This window comes from Balaenoptera borealis (assembly GCF_965194805.1).
Source record: "Balaenoptera borealis genome assembly, chromosome: X".
Taxonomy (NCBI): domain Eukaryota; kingdom Metazoa; phylum Chordata; class Mammalia; order Artiodactyla; family Balaenopteridae; genus Balaenoptera; species Balaenoptera borealis.
This window is the reverse complement of record NC_138881.1, coordinates 113,721,983-113,744,528: the sequence shown is the minus strand read 5'-3', so window position 1 is coordinate 113,744,528 and position 22,546 is coordinate 113,721,983. Positions and strand designations below refer to the sequence as shown.

Below are 22,546 nucleotides of genomic sequence, written 5' to 3'. Positions count from 1 at the left end.
ACATTAAAATCCTGGACGTGTTATTTACTACTGCTCCTTCAAAGAAAAGTATATCCATTTGGGCTCTATATTTGCTGATGAAACAATATCCCTCAAGGACAGCAGGGGAGCCAAGCCTAACTCACCCTCTTGCAAATATTCCCCACTCAGACCCAACTATTATCCACTAAAAACCTTCCACAGTTTGTGCCTCTATATGCCATGGCTCCACATGGGCACCAACATATCTGCAAGTTAGCTGGCCAGAATTTGATGGACCCTTGTGGCCGCGGAAAGATTTTCTTCATACGCACTGACTTTCCCATGTAGAAATGGAGGCGGAGACTCTAACACTAGTCAATGAGCCTAAATTGGAAAATGGTGTGGCCTCACACAGTCCTGAAGCTGGTAGGCCCTTTGGAGATGATCCATCCTGCCCCCCACACCCCACCATGTTGAAGGTAGAGGGAATGCAGTTCCGAGTAGGGAAGTGATGTGCCCAAGGTCATGGAGTTAGTGACTTGAGCCAAAGTCTTCTGACTCTAAGTTTGGTGCCTTTTTTTTTAACCCACCATACTGCTTCCAGATTGCCTACAGCCCTTGGAAATAGAACTGCTGATGGAGCCAATAGAATGAAAACTACAGGGGGATGAGGCCATTCTACCACCAGCAGTGAGACAGTGAGAGAATGACTACAGCTAGGCCACCAGAGGTGTTCTGTGTGTGAACTGGAGTCTACTTTGGTCTTTAAGAAAGGCAACCAAAGGCCACTGCACTATGGTCCATCTGGAAGCACAGAACACGGAGTCATCATAACATCACCTTGAAGTTCTTAACTTTTTGCTCTAGTTTGCCTTTCTGCTTACTTTAGGCCTTTACACCAATCCTTCCCCTACACTTTCCCTCCTAACACCCATCTCCACCTCACATCTGTCTCTGTACCTAGAAGCTTGGCCTCCTGTGGAAGAAGGTGGGCATCTAAGAGCAATGTGCAGCTCAGCCGGTATTCTCAGTGGGGTGTGATGAGCACTAGCTTGGGAACCAGGAGACCTGAGTTCTGGCCCCAATTCTGCTGCTGACAGAGACTGTCCATAAGGCGTTCTCCTTTTCCTGCTTAAGGTTCCTCATCTGTAAAATGAGGGGATTGCACTAGACAATGTATGAGGTGCCTTCGGATTTTAACAGTTTGTGACGATCGTTTGCAATTACCCATGAATTCTTTTTTCTTTACCTCCAGTCTCTTCTCTCCTCCATGAATGTAATAACCCACTGATTTGTACATACTAAGTTCACTAGGTGCTTCTATGCACACTTTCTCAGTCCAGAGTGAGCCCAGGTGTACACATGCACATGTGCATTTCGTTTTGAGGAGGAATCATTTCCCAAGACCACGTCTGTGGCCTCACACTAATTCAATACCTCTGGAACATAAGTACAGACAGTGTAGCCTTTTCTCTCACCATTTGGGGAGCTTGTTTCTGAAGGAGTGCCTTGGGTGGAGCCTAAAGATTTGAAAATGGAACTAGTTGCAGTTGACTTGACGGATAGTGTCAACAAGTTGTGCGCAAAGGTTTTCTTCAGTCTTTCCTGTTTCTGCCCAACATTGAGCCCACACCGGCTGCTGCCATCTGAAATGACACCCCAAACAGTTAAAAACAGAAAACTCATCAAATTCTACACTTCAAATGGGTAAATTATACCTTAAGAATCCTGTTAAAAATATAAAGCCCAATGTACAGACTGTTCGTTCTGGGTACCTCAAGGAGGCAGCTTTTCTATGAAGTTGTGAGAAGTAAGTTTGAACTATAATGTGTGGTACAGGTAGAGCCAGTTCACTTACCAAGGAACACCGCTTTCCCTAGAGCCCAGCACAAGGACCAGCAGGTTACTGACATGTCCAGCAAAAAGGAACTGGATCTCTGTGCTACTTATAGCATCTTCTAGTTCAAGCATCGTCTTCCCTAAAGGCAATAAACTGAGCTTTGCATTGAGACTGAGCGAAGCTACCTGAATTGGATGGAAGAGCCTTTTGATGCATAGAAAACCAGTTTGCCTGAACTGGAGATATTCTCAGAGGCAACACCAGAGTCCACTACACATCCCACCATGCAGGAAGGGCCACTGGTCCATCTGGGCTGCCCGCCAGCCTGGCATCTTAGGGGTGCTGACAAGCTCTCTCCTCCACCATCACTTCTTGCTTCCATATCTGCTCAGTCAACTGTTGGCTACAGGCCAGAAAGCCCCTGTGACCCAGTGCCCGGAACACCGTAGGCACTCAATCAATGTTCTTTTAATTGAATTGAGACTTAAGTGACAGCAAGGACAAGCAGTCCAAGGAATCTGGGCCAAAAGCGAAGCTTCACTAAGTTAAAATATGGCTGAAGTCACATTCTTCACCTGACTTCATTCATCTCCGCACAAAAGTACAAATCTTTTTCCTGACATGGAAACAGCCTCCATTTGATGCTGCTGGTGTATGAACTCAAGTCAGGAGACAAGTAAATCTCATCAGTTTGGAAGACTTGTAAATTCAATACCTTGCCCCAAATGGCGTCTTACCAGTATCCAGTCGCAACCACCCGCAACAGAAAAGCAGCTGCCACTGCTCCGGCGCATGCCCCTTCATCACCCCGTGGAACACAAAAATGAGGAACCCTAGCCAGGAGAAGAAGGTCAGTCTGTTTCAGCTTCTTTCACTCGCTGTCACCAATGCCTAGACTCAAGCCTACTCTTGTCACCATCAATACTCCTTCTAAGGAACCCCAAGGCCATTACCAGCTTTCTGAGGTCACCTTTCTAGCCTCCCTCTGAATGGCAGTGCTAGCAAGAAGGTCTGTATCAAGGTTTCATGTCAACCGCAGTTTTCCTCCGGGGCTGCTGTCTGTCCTAGAGCTTGAGAGATAAGGTCTGCAATGGGAACCAGCCTCTGCGATGGCTCTCAATGATGCCCACATCCCGCCATTCACATCCTTATGTAGTCTCCTCCCATGTTGTACCAATAGAATATGGCAGAGAGGTAAGGGGCGCCGGCTGCCCGGGCTGAGGAAGGGCGCGGTGCGCGTGCCACCCCTGTCCGCTCCGACCCGAGCCCTGCCCGGCTCCGGCCCGGGCGCTGTGGGCGGCGGTTCCCCCACGCGGGGCGCGGACACCGCGGGGCTGCCCTGCGCAGCAGGCCCGGGGAGGGTGGGACGGCGCCCCGCGCCCCGCGCCCCGCGCCCCGCGCCCCGCGCCCCGCGCCCCGCGCCCCGCGCCCCGCGCCCCGCGCCCCGCGCCCCGCGCCCCGCGCCCCGCGCCCCGCGCCCCGCGCGAGCCCAGGCCGGCGCGAGGCGGCCGCGTGTGCGGGTCCCCGGGGCGCGGGGCGGCGGCGCGCTGGCTCCTTCCGCTCGGCCCGAGTCCTCGTCCACCTCCGCGTGCCCCGGAGCCTGAGGTCAGGAGGGCAGCGGCGCCTGCCCCGCCGTGGGGACAGCGGCTTATTTCGACAAGAGCGGTGACTCCGCGGCGGGGGTCACGAGGCAGTGCCCTCACCTTGGCTTTTCTTCTTTCGTGTTTTTTTTTAAACCTGCGGTTTCTCCTTTTCAAAGTCTAGCTTCGTAAGTTAGTTTAGCGAGTGCTCAGCACCTTCGGCGTTGGGGGAGTTTCCCAGAACCAGGTTATCTGGTAGAAGACAGGTTGGGTAGAAGGTGCGCAGAGCAGGAGCTGGACTTTCCCCGCAGGAGCTGCTTGAGTGATGGGGAGACCGCGCCGGGCAGCGCGGACTACGGTAGTGCGCAGGGATGCAGCTGCGATTCCAGCCTGATACATGGTGTAGAATTGTGTGGGAACAAGCCCACCTGGAAAGCCCGCGTGAAAAGGCCTCTTTGCTCAAGTCCTCTCCTCGGCTGCTGTGCACAGCTACAAAACAGAAGAACAATGGCCAGAACTTGGAAGAGGACGTGGGTCAGAAGGAACAGAAGACAGATCTGCCCTCTGCAGAGAAGACACTGATGGAAGAGAAGGTCAAGCTGGAAGAGCAGCTAAAGGAGACCATGATGAGGAAACTGAGGTCCAGGACGGTTTGGTAAACTTCCCAGGGTCACCTGGCCACTGAGTGGCAGGGCGAGGGCCTGAGCCTGGGAGGCCTTGCTCTTAACCACGGCACTGGAATCGCCTGAAGGCTGAACACAGTAACCTGGTGCACACGAAAAATAGAAATTCCAGGAGATGGATGCGATTACAGGAAAAGTTGGTGCAAAATGAGGAAGATACCAGAATTCAGATGATTAGTACACAATAAATGTTTCAGCTGAATCACATCTGGGCAATGTTAACAATACCAAAGGTTCATTGATGGGGTTTTTCCTCTTCTGTGGCGTAGAGGCCAAAGCTGTCCACTCAGGAAAAATATAAGCGAGCTTTAGCAGATACTGAGAACTTGCGGCAGAGGAGCCAAAAATTGGTGGAGGAGGCGAAACTATATGGCATTCAGGGCTTCTGCAAGGACTTGCTGGAGGTGGCAGACATTCTGGAGAAGGCAACACAGTGTGTCCCAAAGGAGGAGATTAGAGACGATAACCCACACCTGAAGAACCTCTACGAGAGGCTTGTGATGACTGAGGTCCAGATCCAGAAGGTGTTCAGGAAGCATGGCTTACTCCAGCTGAACCCCGCGGGGGCCAAGTTCAACCCCTACGAGCACGAGGCCTTGTTCCACATGCCGGTTGAGGGCAAGGAGCCGGGCATGGTGGTGCTCGTTAACAAAGTGGGGTACAAGCTGCACGGGTGCACCCTGAGACCCGCCCTGGTTGGGGCGGTGAAGGAGGCTTAGTGCCCCTCACGGGCTCCGGGGCTTTGTTAGGATCACTCGTTGACTCAGGCCGCTTCATCTTTTCTCATCTGCGGGTGCGCTTGACCTTTTCCTAAACCTTGTTGCCAGGCTTTAGTGACCAGTGGCTGGACAGGAAGTAAGCCAGTTGCACAGTTGTGTTAATGAACATTCGGGAGTTACTAGTTCCACGTGCTTACAGGACAGGCCGGTGGGACGCTACCGGACCCTAGGGTATCGGGAAAAACGCCGTTTCTGCTCAGACTCTGGTGACGTCAGAGTATTTCAAATGAATAAAAGGTCTTCAGGAATCCTGCTGTTTGCTAGCTGGCTGCGCCAGCTGCACTGCGTCTCACTGTAGCACGCGAGTTCCTGGACTGCTTAGCCCGTCACTCAGTGAAGGCAAGGCAAGAGTTTAAACATTTTTCTTGCTAAGAAAAATTGTACGATGCCCTTGGTGAAGAACGTATTTGAGTTCGTTTATGATCAGTTACTATCTCGCTGCTGAGAGCGATCGTCTTCTGGCTTTGGGAGATGTGAGACCCGCGGGCACACCCTAACGTCCTCACCTCCTTATTTTGCCAGTAACTGAATTTGACACACTCAGTTACTTTTGTCCTGTTTTGTTCATCTCTTTATAGAAAGGTTTAAATCTATACCCAACTTGTTACTAATGACCAGAAGGTACTTTCCCTAGTAAGATGGACTTTCTTAGAAATCTGAGGACTGCGTGCTTGGTATGTTTTAAATGTTAAATTTAAAATTTTATTTCAGAGGATTAAAGCCCTGTTGTTTATTTTCCTACGTTCTGCTAGCTGTGTGCTTTGGTGGAGGAGAGGAAGGAGACCCTTACTAAGCAAAGTGTGACTTAGCTTCCCACGTCTTTGCTCAAATCCTGCAGCTGTGTGCCTGACACACGCAAACGTGTTGGCTTCTGTCCCAGAAGGGGACCGTGGACACTCAGGAGCAGCAACAAGGACACACGACCGGCAGGCACTGACCCTGTGACTCGCCATAGGACCCTCCGTTCCTCACATTAGGGGAAAAGTTGAATGATTGAGGTACTCCTATAAACGAGGGAAAAAAATAACCTTCCACTAGCTTTGCTTCTAAGAGGTACTTCTGGGATTAAAGGTCAATACTATTACTTCGATTTACTGCACAAAAAAGGTGGGCAGTCGATTTGAAAGGTGTAGGTAATATTCCCATAATTAAAATTCCAATTTATACCATTTCAAGAAATTTCCCCCCCTTTCCTTTTTATAAATTTATTTATTTTTGGCAAAAAAAAAAAAAAAAAGAATATGGCAGAAGTGATGGCATGTCCCTTCCAAGATTAGGTTATAAAAGACGTTATTCTCTCTCTCTCTCTCTCCAACCCACCCCCCGGGAAAGGATGACCCAGATAAGATTCAGAGCTGATTAGAAGCTACAACGGCAATTGTATTACAATATACAATGTGTCAAATCAACACGTTGTACACCTTAAATTTACACAATGTTATATGTCAAATATATTTCAAATTTAAAAAAAAGAGACATTAAAACTAGTGGTTACCAGTGGGGAGAGGGATGGGTAGGGGACGAAGAGGTACAAAGCACTATGTGTAAAATAAATAAGCTCTAAGTATATATTGTGCAACACAGGGAATAGAGCCAATATTTTATAATAACTCTAAATGGAGTGTAACCTTTAAGAACTGTGAATCACTATACTGTACACCTGTAACATACAATATTGTAGAGCAACTATAGTTCAATTTAAAAAAAGAAAGAAGAGAAAAGGGACGTTAAATGCTCTGCTTTATGTAGTAGGGAGCTCTCTGTCTCTGGGACGTTTCGAGTGGTGGCTTGTGACTTCCTGTCACTTGATGGGAAGTTGGATTGGGAAGACCTGGCCCCAGCACTGAGACTCTCTGATTCCAGGTGGGAGGCAGCAATCTGGAGGCTAAACGGTGACAAGTGACAAGTCTCACTACCTCCCCTGAGGGCTTTATCTCCATTTGTAACCAAACAACAGTGGCGAGGAAGCCAGCAGCCTTCACTCTTTTCCTGAGTAGCAGCTACCTGGAAGGTGGTCCGGCAGCCTGATGAGAGCAAATCCCAGTCTCCGAGCAGGTAAAACTCCTTCAGCTTCAGCAGGGACAAGGGGCCGCAGTGACAACCAGCCCATCTTACTGCTCTGATTTCCTGCATGGAGTTTAGCTAGTTCTCAGACTTAAAGGTTATTCTGTGAATTCCAATGAGCTGCCTGCCAGCTCGCCCTTTCTTCCTGACAGCCTTCCTTTTTCTTTCCAATAACAGATTGATCTGCTTACTCACTGGCACATAGGCAGGAGGGAAGATGTCAGGTTTTTGTCACCTGTATTTTTATTTGTGCATCCCTTCTTCAGAAATGGCTCATCAAGAGCATCATTTTTTCACACTTGACCACAGGGCAACCCCCTTCAGCCAGAATTACAAACTTGCCATCTGTCTTTTAAATGGCTAATTTGTTCACTTGTTTCATTGCATTCTTGTTTTGAATATTTGGGACCTGTGTGTGTGTGTGTGTGTCTATGGAACTCGAGTTTGAAACTCAGAGCTCTGAAAACACCCCCTTCTGCAAGATGGCACATTCTACCTTGTAGGCAGGACTAGGAACTAGCAAGGCTTGGTGCTTGATTGACATAAAGCGCCTCTGACAGACGGAGACAGCTTGGCTCTGTTGATGTTGGATCTGGGCTTTGGTTTTCATCCTCAGGAGATCTCCCATTGGATTCTGCATCTACCCATCCAGGCTTCCCGCTTAGACACGACTCTCTCCTTCCACCACAGGAATGAAGCACATGCTGTTTTTGCAAAAAACACTCCTCGCCTGCTTTAAGCTCTAAACTTCTTTGCTTTCTGGTTCTTTTGTCAGCTACTCCTTTAACCCCTCTTTCCATAAGGTTGAGTGTGTTTCTCCTCAGAACTCGTGAGACCAAGAGTAGCCTGGAGCTACTGCTTAGGAAGAAATCCACACAGGCACCTAGTTCACGAATCTACCTCTGTCCACATTCTAGAGCAAGGCAGCTTCATTCTCAAAGCATCATGCTACTGAGACCAAGCTATCTCAGCGGAGGCCAGGTAAAGTCAAGAGGTAAAGTGTAGAACCATCACCGGGGCCTCGGTTGACGATCTAAGATACAACCAAGTGCTGGTAGCCTCAAAGGAAACCACATGAGAGTAGTGTGGAGAGCTCCTAAAAATTCTGTCCCTAGTGTCAGAAAGAATAAAGATGGCACGTGGACGAAGAACAACATATTTTGTGTCTCTTTATATTCCAATCAGAATTGACTATGTAAGGTTGGTGGAATCCAGTGGGACAAAAGTTCCAATTGATACACTGCATTGCTCTAAAATGAGATGGTTTCTTGGATCACAGAACTTGCCGTCAAAGAGTATACTTTATTTTGGATTTTTCCCCCATGCCCTGCAGCACCTTGCCAATGCCTGGACTATAATAACTGCAGAGCAACTCATATTTCCCAAGGTTCCTCAGGGGTTAACAACCACAATAACAAAGGATTCTGAGGTTTTTAAAATGTTAAATTTAAAACAAATTTTTAAAGATTTTTTTCCCCCAGCAGAATTTCTCAGAGCTTGTACCATGCTAATGAACATTGTGTCACTTCAAGAATGGGGAGGGGGGGCTTCCCTGGTGGCGCAGTGGTTGAGAATCTGCCTGCCAATGCAGGGGACACGGGTTCGAGCCCTGGTCTGGGAAGATCCCACATGCCGCGGAGCAACTGGGCCCGTGAGCCACAACTACTGAGCCTGAGCGTCTGGAGCCTCTGCTCCGCAACAAGAGAGGCCACGATAGTGAGAGGCCCGCGCACCGCGATGAAGAGTGGCCCCCGCTTGCCACAACTAGAGAAAGCCCTCGCACAGAAACGAAGACCCGACACAGCCATAAATAAATAAATAAACAAATACTTTAAAAAAAAAAAAAAAGAATGGGGAGGGGTAGTTTTCTGCATTTCCCAAATTTCTTTGACCATAGAACTCTTTCTTACTGAAGCACCCTATGGGACCACCGGTTCCCTGTACTCTGGTAAAAGGGCTTATTGAATGAATAAGTAGTTAAGAGCAATAAGGGAGACCTTAACTCAATGGACTGCCCAAGTCGACTCACAGCCTGCCCCAGTACCCCAAATGAGCTGGGCCAAACTTGAGGATAAGAGCATGGGGTGGACTTTGAGACCCCCAGGAAATCATTCTGCATGCTTCTTCCTGCCAAGATGTTTAAATAGGCAACATCAGATTATAATGAACAGCAGCAATTACTCAGAGGTGTATTAACCAGAGCCCTACCTTTTACTTCTCATGCCATCTTTGGCCTACCATTTAATAACTTCATTAATCATTTGTTCCTTTCACCAGAAAACAGACAGGAGACTAAAGAGCTATAGAGTCATTAGTTCAGGATCATCTAATTCAACCAGCTGTGGTGACTTTTTCAAGACTGATTTGTAGCAAAACCAAGACCAGAACCTTGGCTTCTTGCCGTGGCCCACTGCTCTTTGAGCTCCACGTTCAGTCCTCTACGGCTCTACAATTTCCTAACCTGGCTCCTTCCCACAATATGAGGATATCTGATGCAGCCAGAGTCTATGGGGTCAACAGTTTAATGTTTCTACTGTCCAGTAATTGCTATGTTCCATGGGATTATGTACTTCAAAATGTCAACACAAGTGTGAATCTGTACACTTACGAGCACAATGTGTTGATGTAATGAATACTGTAGGGTGTACTGCCAATCAGTGTTCGATAGAGACATGGCCAACTAGCTGGAGTTGAGTTCGCTATCTGGATTTCTCTCTACATCCCTGAGTAAGAGAGAGTGGGCTCATTTAATGAAGCCCTAACATCTAGCCGGTGTTTCTAGTGGCTGCCTGTCAGTCATTGACAGCAGAGGCCTCTTGGATTATTTTTTCCTCCTTTGAAAAAATACTGAATACTAAAGGTAAGATTTTCCAAAGCAGCAAAAACTTTGATGGAGGTTTAGCTAGCCTGAGAAAGTACAGAGAAGCAACAGTTACCTTGCAAAGTGTTAAAAATGGCAAAAAGATACAAGAAAAGGATCCTCACAGCTCCCCAGGCAAAAAAGGCAAACCCCCAGGTGAGGCCAAGTAAGAATGTCAGGCTGGTTGTGCCTTTGAGGTGATGCAGGATCATCTTCCGTCGAGTCTTCTGGCTTTGGGATTTCACGGAATTCAGTTGAACAAGAACAGTGCAGAACGTGGAGAGATTCATGAGAAATATGAGGCAAAAATAAGCCACCACTGAGATGTAAAAGATAGGATCATCTTTAATCCAACAGCTGGACGAGACCAAGGAGAGAAGGCCATTGTGAGGTAGAGAAACATAAACTCCTATTTTTAATAAGACTCTGAGGATCACTGAGTCAGTTTCATTTCACACGAGAACACCTAGGCCTAGAGTGTAAACCAACTCGATAGAGTTCACTCATGCTCACTGCGGGCAGAGCTGAGACCAGAACCCCAGTCTCCTGAGCCCCAGTCCAGGGTTCTTCCCAGCGTCAAGTTAAAAATCCTAGAGGATATTTCTGCCCTACACGTGCAGAAACCGCTCAGTCCAATTCCCTGGGCGGCTATTCTCTTCTTCAATAGCAGAAAAACAAATTATGTAATTCCCCCCGAAGTGGCTTACACCTGAGCTTTTATTTGCAGGATAAATTCTGCTTTGCATGATAAATTTCACAGTGAAAGGACATGGGTAATGACTGGCTTTTTGGACTGCTATATCACAGAGCGATGAGATCATCAGAGTTAATGAAAATTCAACAAAAAGAAGACAGCTCTAACTGTATTGCTTTCAAATATGATGTTTACTTTCAACCCCGCACCACAGCTAGAGGTTTGAACTCCAAAAGGCAACACTGGCCACTGGATTGATTAATGGCTTTACATTATCTATTAAAGAAGAATTATGCAGTGATTTATATGAACAGATACTTCATCTCATAACATTTCCAATTACTACATGCATTACCTCTGAGTTTTGAACATAGACAAGCTTCACTAATTTAACTGTGTGTCAACTTAGCTGAGACCTCTTTTCCAGAGCTAGGACTATCCCCTGTGGTCATATTGTTCATGTTGGTGTGGATACTTTCATGTGTACGTGAGTTTGTGTATGTTTGTGTGGGTCACAAGGGAGTAGGGGGAAAGCATTTAATTGCTCTAATAGAATCTAATACTTAGGGTTCCCCATATTTATAGTTGCCAGGGGGGATGGGGGATGGGGGAGGGATGGATTGGGAGTTTGGGATTAGCGAATGCAAACTATTATATATATGTATAACTGAATCACTTTGCCATACACCAGAAATTAACACAACACTGTAAATCAACTTTACTTCAATAAAATAAATTTTCAGGACTTCCCTGGTGGTCCAGTGGGTAAGACTCCACACTCCCAATGCAGGGGGCCCCAGTTTGAGCCCTGGTCGGGGAACTAGATCCCACATGCGTGCTGCAACTAAGAAGTCTGCATGCTGGAACTAAAGATCCCGCGTGCCGCAACTAAGACCCAGCACAGCCAAAATAAATAAATAAATAAATAAATATTTTTAAAAAATAAATTTTCAAAAAGATTTTAGATTTAATAAATATTGCTGCTGCATTCCTGCACGTGCTTATTAGCCAATCTGAAGTGCAATGAATTGGGCATTCATTGCAAAATGTCTGTGGCTTATAACAATAAAGACATTCAACTTCGTGGTCAAAAAAACTTAAGTTTCCCTGAATATCATCTTCAGCCTTAAAAGAGGCTATAGAAAACTCTTTTAAAAAGGTGGTGCTATATATTTGGTTAGAGAATCATCTCCAAGACATATTGTTAAGTACGAAACAGTGTATATCTACTATTTGGGTGACAAAGTGTACAAGAGACACAAATTCAATTGTTGGTAATAAGAGTTGCATCAAGGGACGGAAACTGGGAAGCTTGGTGTTGGGAGTGGACTTTACTTTTCATCCTCTACCCTTTTGTACATTTGAATTTTCTACCGTGTGCATGTATTACTTCTTCAAAATATAATTATTTTTTTAAAGCTCTTAGAGCAGTCTGCCTCTTACTAACCAATTCACATATGAAAGGGCTTTATTCAGGGGGAGTGGAGTTGGTTTTGTTCTGGTTTTGCTTTTGCTTTTGATCTTTGAAGAAGAATCACCATTAGATAGACACTGGGGACCCTTTAAGTCACAAAACAAGCAAGGAGGGAGGATGGAGGAGGAGCTGAAAAGGAAGGGAAGAGAAAAGGGAGAGAGAAAAAGGATAAGGAGCAATTATAATTACAAGGCATCTGCTGGCAGGGGCAATATAATTTTGACCCTCTGGAAACTGTCATCTCAATATGAAAGACGGAGAAGTTTGGAGGGCAAGACCTTGTGCATTTGATTCCAGTCCAGTGGGAGAGGAACTCTATAGTGAAAAAGAACTTGAGAGGCTACGATACAGAGAATGGATACGGTTAAGTAAAAAACAATCCAAAGTGTAAAGTGAGGTTGTGCAGTCTGAAGGACTGCATGGTAACTACCTACAGGCCTGTAAAAGAAGGTTCTGGAGAGGTAGAGTGACTTGAATAGCTACTCTCTGGCACCTATGGTTGAGAGAACCAAAGAGATGGGCTTATATATCAAAAAGAGCAGAGAAAAAGAAAGAAAGAAAAGGACAACAAAGCTGAGCCAATTTACAAAGGAAAGTGGTGGAGTCTTCTTCAGCAGAGACCTTTGTCGTTGAAATACAGAGATGTTTTCCAACCCGTTTCAGTATTTCGTTATAGTGGCCGCTCCAACTCCTAAGTTCTGCAAGCTTTCTAATCATGATAGCTGCCAGATGTCTATAATGCCGATTTCTTTTATTATGTTTTCTTGCATTGTATTTACATCATTATTATAGTCCCATTTAATAAATTTGAGAGTTCTTTACCAGTCCAAAAATTAAATAAATAAATAGATAAATAAACTATTCATTAATTAATAATCGCTGCCAGATATGTAGCACCAATGGAACAGGCCACATGCTGAGCACTTTATATACATGGTGTCATTTTAATCTGCACCCAACACTGAGAGCAAACGTTATTATCCCCGTTTCCCAGAGGAGGAAATGGAAGGAAGAGGTAAAGTAAGTTGACCAAGGTCATCCTGAGCGCAGACACCTAACCATTATATCAGTGTGCCCATGACTTTGTTAGGGTAAAAAGGCTGAGGCCAATTTCCTCCCTGAAGCCAGTGTCAAGACCAAGCCCCAGGCCAGGGAGCACCTCACCGTACCCTGATGGTCAAGAACATCACCACTGGAGAAGCAGAGACGCTGGTACTTACAATGGAGTCGTTGAGCTCGGAGTCCCATACAGATCTTTCTTCCCACTGAGGATGATCACCACCGCAGCCGCTGGGATTCCGAGAGTGAGAAAGCAAGCCAAAGGCATCCCATGAGGAAGTGGGAGAGCTCCTGATCAATGACTGCTGGCGCTGATACATTAAGACACTTTAAATGAGCCACAGATGTGCGGGCATCAAAATACCATTGTTTGCAAAATGTTTGTGAATTCTTCCAGGTTAAACATTTCTAGGAGTTCTCCAATCTGCTAAAGTAGACAGCATGCCAATGGCTTCAGTACAACACCCACTGGTTATTAAAAATAGCACAAGTGCCAAAAATCAACTTGGCACATCTAGTTCATGGGAATGCAAGTTTGCATAAAGCATTTCTTCTCAGAGGATCGGCTGCCAATTTGTCTCTCTTTCAATACTGCCCCTTAGTTCCCGGTCTCTTTTTGTCTAGGCCACCTTGGAGGAAGGGCACAGGCAATCGGCTGCAGCTTTCAGTGCTTTTCTGACAGGGGAGCTGTTTCCACGCTCGTTACTAGTTTGACATTTTGACTAGATCGACCAGTTAACGATCAGTCAATTCAGCCCGAGTATAATAAAGCAATCAGTTCAGTCAAAGTGGTCAAAAGTGACATGAGTATAGACACAGGGTTTAAAAATCCAATTACGTGTACATTTGCAAAACTTAAAAGACTTCTTTCTTTTTCACAATGTATTTCTCCTAAACTAGAAGCATAACACCTGCACACGTTTTAGGGGTTTTGTAAGATACTTTCCAAAGCTGTTTCAAACCCCAGAGTGCCAAGCATCTTAAGAAATCCTCCATTGTCCTATCCTGTGATTAACAGGACAATCGCTTCTGCTCTGTGTGTGGCACACCTAGCACAGGGCCCAGCACAATGCAGATGAAAGAAACACCTGTTGGGGGCCGGAAGGGAGGGATGGAGGGAGGTCTCGCATTTAGGAAGAAAGCTGTGAGACAGTCCCCAAGCTGTGTTAACACTTTGCTAATTAAAACAAAAAAGATGCCTACTGGTTATTAAAAAATGTGGACAAATAAATCTACTGCCTTCGACCAGGGATTTAAATAAAGGAATGAAACCTTTTCAACAGGTTGCTTTGGCATTAGGAAGACAGAACTTCAAACACAAACAGAAGCTAATATTTATTTTCCTAACAGTTGATTGCATTTGTCTAATATTTAAATGCTCTGAGATTCCCTGTAGCGGGCCAGCTCTGCAGTAGCTCCCTGGCCAACCTCGCAGGGATCCGGAGACCGAGCAGGCAAAGGCTTGGACCACGACTGATCTGAATTTTGGTGGAATGCCTTGTGATCCTCCACGAATTCGAGAAGACGAGGCAGGCCTGTGAGGAGGGGCTCTGAGGCCATCTCCTACTCTTCTCCCCACGTCCTCCAGAAGGCTGTCATGATGCAGCTTCTCATCGCCTCCCGGGCTCTGAGGCAGGGTGGGGCTTTGCACCCTGCACCCTCAGAACAGAGCTGCACAATAGAAACCACATAGCTTCACCTGGGAGCTGGCTAGTCACCAGCAGGGAATCCTGCAACTCGTGCGGCAGCCATCTGCTGTCTTTTGTTTGGGTGTCGTTCTTTATAGTGTGGGGAGAAAGGACCTGGGAGCTGGCAGCTTTAGCTACCTGTCTTTTCACCGTCTATATAAGTCATCAACTGAGTCTGAAAGCGGCTCGTTGTATCTTTACTGGTTGAGCCGGTCAGGCCTTCACCTTGGCTTGGCCTTGGCTTGGGTGTGTACTTGACACTCCTCAAGTTTTTCCTGCCTCCAATTACCAAACCTTAGCCTTGCCTGCCTCCCCCTGCACCCCAGAAAGTGTGTGTGGAATGTGCAGATCAAAGAGATGAGAAGCCAGCCCTGGGCAATATCAACATGAAAGAGCGGGTGAAGGAAGAAGGGTCGGACGAGGAAGCCAAGGATGAGTGATGCCGGGGGATTGAGTGCTATTTCCAGCCCCTGCACAGCCAGCCAGATGTGGGCTATCCGCCTTCCGGATTATTCATGAAGCCTCTTCCACAACATTTTTCAGTCTTCCAGTTGACTCGAGGTGAGGGTTGCCAGGCACAAAAGGGAGTGTACTGACTGCTTTGGGCTTTGTATTTCTGATGGGTTCCAAACTATACTCAAACCATTTTTTAGATCATGCTTTGTTTAGCATTTGCCTGTCTCTGCTCCCCACATTACCATGGGTAATAGCACTAACCGTGTATCCAAAGAAAGCATTTATTACGTTAATGAACTCATTAAAAGGATGAGTAGCTAATTGCAAAGCTATTGTCTTCACCAAGGCAGTGGAAGATAAAATCTATCTTCCCAGCTATCCTATGCATCTCACTTAATACACATCTCTTACGGATCCAACACATTTTCTGAACCTCAAAGCCGGGTTGAATAGGCAAGGGGTGGGGAAGAGCTGAGTGGTCCATGTCAGTTAGAAATGCAGGAAAGCCAACCAATGAAATGACATTTAAATTAGGAACTATTCATGCTGAGTTCCTACCTGGCTTCTGTAGGGCAGCAGAATGGTGACAGTCATGAGGCGTGGTGTGAATGGGGGCATGTCTGAGCCAGCACCCTCTCACATCTTGCAAGTCTTTTCCCTGGCCCTTAAACAATATGACTGGATCCTAGAGGTCAAAGTCCAAACTATGGAGACAGACTCCCTGGTTCAAATCCCAGTTCGGCCACTTACTAGCTGTGTAAACTCTGGCAAATTACCTAATCTCTTTGTGCCTCAGCATCCTCATCTCTTAAATGGGAATAATGATGAAACCTTTCCCAGAGAGGTATTGTGAAGATTAAATGAGTATGAGACACTTAGATTAAACGAGACACTTCAAACCGCGTCAGGCATATGGAGCGCTACCTCAGTGTTGGCTGTTCTATCCGTGTGCATTTGCTGGGATTGTAACTTGAGTAAAGGGAAGGATAAAAGCTGACAGGTTCACTACTGTAGATCCAGTATTTAGCACAGCACACAAGCAGGTGCTCAGTAAATATGTGTGGACCGATTCCTCACCATAGAGGTTAAAAGTTGAATTTATAGAGCAATACAGACAGAAAAAGAAATGCCCACCCAAACACCAGTGAAACAATCCTTAACTCCTTACCTATGATAATAACAGCATTTGGTCCCAAATAATTTGTCTAATGGAGCTAGAATTAGACAGACACAGGCTTGAAACAAAGACATCAAGGACCATGGCAGATATACTTACCCCAAGCAAACAGACAAAATTTAAGGATATAATTGGGAATGTATATGTTGAAGACTTTGACTAGAGCCAAATCCATGTGGACTGCCTCCAGACCCATCCAAGTCAAAGAAACGAGCAGGAAGTAATGAAGTGCCACAGCAGCTGTGATACAAAGGCCCGATTTCTGAAATGATGATGACCAGGAATTGACCAGAAATACCAGGTTTAGCATCAGTAGTGCTGTGCACAGGTAGATCAGGATTTTGGAAGGATGATCTTTTCGAAGTTTGCTAAAGGAAAAGGCACAATGTTAGGTAGGGTCTCTGTTTTTGATCAAGCATTGCCATGTTTTATCTGCATAATAAGTGAAAGAATAAAAGAACTGCCTATTAAAATTAAATTATTCATATTACCTCATATGTACTGAATTTTCGAGTCCCCCACCCTCTTTCCAGGTAGAGTCAAAGTATTCTAAACATGGACCTTCACTGACAGGAATAATAATAGCCTCTCTCAGCTAAGCAGTCCCCTTTTTTCTGTTTCTTTTTCTCTTTTGAAGAGAAGGAAGGAAAGAGTTTCCTGGATACTACAATTCTCCCACCACTCCTTCAGCAGACTCAAGGCTGGATCTACATATGACCAAATAGCAGGATGACTTATGGAAACCACTTCAAGTAGCTACTTGGGTATTTCCAAAGATCCAGGTATTTGGCATCATGGAAATATGACCTTAAGTTTCACTAAGTGATCACAATTGTACTTGTGAAAACTGATCCTGTAATTTCCAAATTAAAAAAAACCATCTTTCCCTTTGATTCTTTTTCATTTCTATTATATGTCTATTGATTTAAATTTTGCAATTTTCATTTTGTGTGTATGTGGGTTTTTCAAATTGAGGTAAGTAGTAAAGTACACAAGACCTAAGAATGCAACTCAATGAATCTTTACAAATGAATACACCCGCGGAACCTCCACACAGATCAAGAGGTAGAGTATTTTCAGCGTCTCAGAAGGCTCCTTCATTCCTTCTCCCATTCAATACCCTCCACTAGAGGTAACCAACAGTTTAACTTCTACCCGCATAGATTTAGTTTTGCCTGTACTTGGAACTTCAAATAAATGGAACCATACAGCATGTTCTCTTCTTTTTCTTACTTCCTTTGCTCAACTCTGTCTATGAGATTTAGATATTACATTATATCATGTAGAAGTATAGTTGAGCCTTGGGAGTTAGGGGCACTGACCTTCCGAGCAGCGAAAATCCGCTTATAACTTATAGTTGTCCCTCCTCCTTATCCACAGTTCTGTATCCTTGGATTCAACCAGCCCAGAATCATGCAGTCCCCGTAGTATTTACTATTGAAAAAATCTGCATATAAGCGAATCCTCACAGTTTATTTGAACAACAAACCCGTGTTGTTCAAGGGCCAACTGTAGTTTATTCATTTTTACTGCTGTGAAGCATTCTATTTTATGAATATACTACAAGTTATTCAACTAGTCAACTGTTAATGTACATTGGGGTTGTTTCCAATTTTGGGTCACTATAAGTGAAGCTGCCGTGAATTTTTTTTTTTTTAAGTTTTTTTTTTTTTTTTTTTTTTTTTTTTTTTTGGCTGCGTTGGGTCTTTGTTGCTGCACGCAGGCTTTCCTCTGGTTGTGGCTAGCGGGGGCTACTCTTCATTGCGGTGCATGGGCTTCTCATGCGGTGGCTTCTCTTGTTGCGGAGCATGGGCTCTAGGCACCCGGGCTTCAGTAGTTGTGGCGCATGGGCTCAGTAGTTGTGGCTCGCGGGCTCTAGAGCACAGGCTCAGTAGTTGTGGCACACGGGCTTCATTGCTCTGCGGCATGTGGGATCTTCCTGGCCCAGGGCTCGAACCCGTGTCCCCTGCCTTGGCAGGCGGATTCTTAACCACTGCACCACCAGGGAAGCCCAGAATATTCTTGTATATATCTTTCCGTGGACATATACAATCATCTCTCCCTAACAGTGAAATTTCTGGGTCAACAGCTGATGGATATTTATCTTTAGTTAAGTATTGCCAAAGAATTTTCCAAAGTGTCTGTGCCATTTGTAGTTTTCCATATCCTTGTTGACCCTTGCTATTTTCAGTATTTTTAATTTTAGCCATTCTGATGGGTGCATAAAAGTATAATTGTGGTTTTGATTAGCATTTTTCTGATGAGTATGATTTTAAGAACCTTGTCGTATGCTTGTTAGCCATTTGGGTAGAGGTTAGGACTAGGCATGGATATCTTCTTTTGTGAGGTGCTTGTTCAAGTCTTTTGCCCATTATTAAGTGTATTGTCTTTCTTTTGCCTTTTGCTCTGTAGTTTTTATATATTCTGCATACAAATCCTTCATCAGATATATGCATTGTGAATATCTTCTCCCCCAATCTGTGGTTTGCCTTTTCACTATTTTCATGGTATCTTTTGATGAAAAGAAGTTCTTAATTTTAATGAAGTCTGATTTGTCAACTTCTTCTTTTATGGTTAGTGTTTTTGTATCCTGTTAGAGAAATCTTCTCCTATCTCAACCCTCTTGCTTTTTTATTTATTTATTTATTTGAGTAATTCTGATTCATTAGATTTTTTTAAACATCTTTATTGGAGTGTAATTGCTTTACAGTGGTGTGTTAGTTTCTGCTGTATAACAGAGTGAATCAGCTATACATATACATATATCCCCATATCTCCTCCCTCTTGCATCTCCCTCCCACCCTCCCTATCCCAGCTCTTGCTTTTTTAAAATTTAATTACAATCTTTTTTCTTTTTCAGAGGAGCCTTGGTTGTTTTGTTTTGTTTTTAACCTGCCCACTTAATAATCTAATGGATCTGACCTCTCCCTTTTGTGATGAATAAGAACCTTGTTGTGAAATTAACATGAAATGAACACGGTTACAATGCCAGTAGCATCCATCAAACCAAATTAAATTTAGAGTAAGACTCTACCAACTTACTGAAAAGCTACCTATGTCGCTATCGCAACTCCCAGGAAAATGGAGGAGATTCCACATCCGATGTATGTTATAAGCACTAATATCCGTTCATTCACCGCATCCACTGTAGACCTGGATAAATCCTAGGGAGTGCAATGTGTTGTATTTTATACATTTGCCAGGGCAAGTTTATGGTAAAATACTTCCAGTGCTCACTAACAGGAGGTTCCCAGGATGTACAGCATCTCTGTTAAAGCTCTTATAAGACCAGAGTATGTACATGGATATATGATAACACTGTATATTGTTGGTTGAGTATGCCTAGTGCAACTTGCTGTGTATAGGGCATGGAGAGCCATCAACAGTACGAGAAGAACATTTAGTCCTTGGTTTTATTGTCATTAACATGTTCCACACTTCAAACATAACCAAACTAATAGATGTGAATTTGGGATACAAAGTGAATTATTATCTGTACTGAGCGTCCCAAAACACTGCACAGAACATCAAAAAATGTTCCTTTCCCTTAGACCTCAAATAATTTTCATAAAATTAAGAGACAAAATGGACCTTAGAGATCACATAAACCAGTAATTTCTTAACCTGAGGACCATAAAAGACCTGAAATGGTATGCAAAATTATTTGAATGGTATGCATCGTTCTGGGAAGACAGTCCATAGCTTTCATCAGATGGTAATGGAGCTTCGTGACTCATAAAAGGTTAAGAAGCGCTGGTCTACTCTGGTAGTTCTCAACTGGACACAATTTTGCCCCTGCCCAGGGACATGTGGCAACATCTGGAGACATTTTTGGTTGTCACAACTGGAGAGGGTGCTACTGGCATCTAGTGGGTAGAGGCCAGGAATGCTGCTAAACATCCTAGAATGCACAAAACGGCACCCACAACAAAGAATTATTTGGCCCAGAAGAGCAATAGTGCTGAGGTTAAGAAACCCTGGTCTATTCCAATCTTTCACATTTCAGAAGACAAATGTAAGGTCCAAACAAGTGAAATAACCTGACCAAGATCACACAGATAGTTAGTGACAGAGCTGGACTGGGGGCCCTGGTCTTTTGACTCATGCCGCAATGTTCTAACCAATTTGCAGGGGAGTAAACAAAATTCTTAAAGTTCAATAAGTATCAATGGAGCACCTCTTATTTGTTGAATAGATATGGTAAGAAAAGAAAAAGAAAAATATAAAACAGACTCTCAGCCCTCAAGGAGTTTACCATTAGTAGAAGAAACAACTCATACACAACACATTCAGATACTAGTATATAATATATACAATAAAGTCACTTAAGAGAACTAAGAGAGTACTCAAGGGCGGGTAGAGAAGAAGGAAACACATTTGAGAAGCATTTTGAAGGAAAACGCATCAAGTCCTGATGTTAGGGAGGACCATAGGAAACGAAGGAGACAGAAAGGTTTACAATGACTCCGAGGCTCTAAGCCTGGGTGTGCGAATTGATCAGATAACTCTTGTTTGGTTAAGTACCACGAGCATTAAAAAAATATGCACTTCCCTACAGTGCAATTAGACAATATCTATTAAAATTTAATATTTTAATTGGAAGCAATTCTACTTCCATCGATTTATTCTACAGAAATGCTTACACCAATGTTAGAAGACAAATAAAAATGTGTATTACAGCATTGTTCATAACGGAGAAAAACCGTAACAACTCAAATGCCTACCTATAGGGGATTGGTTAAATTCATTGTGTTAAATCCACACGATGGAATACTATAAATGCATTTTAAAAAAATTAAGTAGATGGATATGTATTTGCCTGAAATCTGTCCAATATATATTGTTAGGTGAAAAGCAAGTGGTAAAAACAGTATGAATAATTCGACCCCATTTTTATAAGATAAAAACATATATTAATATACACACAGGAAAAGAACCTGAAAGAATATACATAAAGGTGTTAAAGGTGGTGATCTCTTGGGAGGGGGATTATAGGGACCTTTTCTGTAATGTTTGAATTTTGACAAGCAGGCATTAATTTTATAAGGAGAAAAATACATACTTGTTTCAATTTGCTCCACTTTGAATGAACAAGGTAGGGGGCTGTTTTTCCACTTGCATGGAACTTTTCCACAACTTAGTTCACACATATATTTCTGGTCTGTAATCTAATAAAAGTTGTCAAAATTCTATCAAGGAGTGATTAAGAGACAACTCACCACTAAGACTCCAAAATGGGTGAGGTGGTCACACTGACAGATTGTGTAATTTAGATTTGTTTCCTTTACTTTACAGCCTGACGAATTCCATCCACCTTGCCCATCTGCAAGCTACAGAAGGGAATTTCAAAGCAATTTTGCTTTTCTCAGAAATGTTTAACTTTTCATTATATGTACCTTTCCAAAGTGTGCTATAATTAGTATCGTTTGTTAAGACAGCAGGATAGCCGTATAATTGAACACTGAAATTAAATTAAGTCTAATAGGCAAAATTGACTTGTGGGGAACTTCGTAAATGGCATAACTTCTTTGGTTCTCACTTTTCCCATTCTTCTACAGATTAGGACAGACTCTAATGATGAACAACAGTTCTACCACCATGCTGGAATGACATAGTAAGGACTGTTTTTTCAAGGAGCACAAAGGGGAAACAGGTAGATCTAGAACTTTTTGAAGGACATGAGCTATGGAATATAGGCTGACACGTGGGCCTCCTTGGCGGGACTGGAATAAACATCTGAAACAACCAGCTCAACCCAGAATTCAAATGGTCTCAAGTGCTTTGCATTTAAGCCAGATGATGGTCTGGAACTCCTTAGGGCCAATTAAAGCCTCTGGTCTATTTGCCACCTGCCTAGTTTCTCACTCCTAAGCATATTCAGGGTTCTAGAACTAACTCACATACCTCGAGAACCTGTAGAGCTTGCGTACTAGACCAGGTTTAGAGTAAAACCTCCAGAGTAGTACTAGACCAGAGGGGTTATCCTAGGACAGGCAGCTAAGTGTGGTCAAAATTTGTCCATCCAGGATAATGACAATAAATTCCAGAAGTTCTGGATCCATGGACAGAGGGGTAGGGGCCAAAGATGACCTGGGAGGAGCCCAGCAAGAGGCATTATGAACACACAGATCAACTTACTGAGGTTGTGGGGAACAAAGCCTATCATTTTATGGGAATCTTATCCTGGGCGACTTGGAGGGGACCAGAAAAGGACAGCGCTATCTCTGTTGT

The 22,546-nt window shown here is 44.2% G+C and overlaps 1 protein-coding gene and 1 pseudogene across 2 annotated transcripts in view; one reads left to right on the top strand and one right to left on the bottom strand.

Annotated features, from left to right (window-relative positions):
• ADGRG4 (adhesion G protein-coupled receptor G4) overlaps positions 1 to 22,546 on the bottom strand; it is a 102,341-nt gene that overhangs the window by 10,479 nt on the left and 69,316 nt on the right. Inside the window, 8 exon segments of the mRNA XM_082376229.1 lie at positions 1,440 to 1,607; positions 2,539 to 2,634; positions 9,844 to 10,219; positions 13,105 to 13,305; positions 16,392 to 16,683; positions 19,358 to 19,368; positions 19,372 to 19,479; positions 21,535 to 21,638. Of these exon segments, the coding sequence (XP_082232355.1) occupies positions 1,440 to 1,607; positions 2,539 to 2,634; positions 9,844 to 10,219; positions 13,105 to 13,305; positions 16,392 to 16,683; positions 19,358 to 19,368; positions 19,372 to 19,479; positions 21,535 to 21,638 (1,356 nt within the window).
• Positions 3,753 to 5,584, top strand: LOC309620964 (grpE protein homolog 1, mitochondrial pseudogene; annotated as a pseudogene). Its single transcript has 2 exons — positions 3,753 to 4,031; positions 4,334 to 5,584. The product of its transcript is annotated as a grpE protein homolog 1, mitochondrial pseudogene (transcript).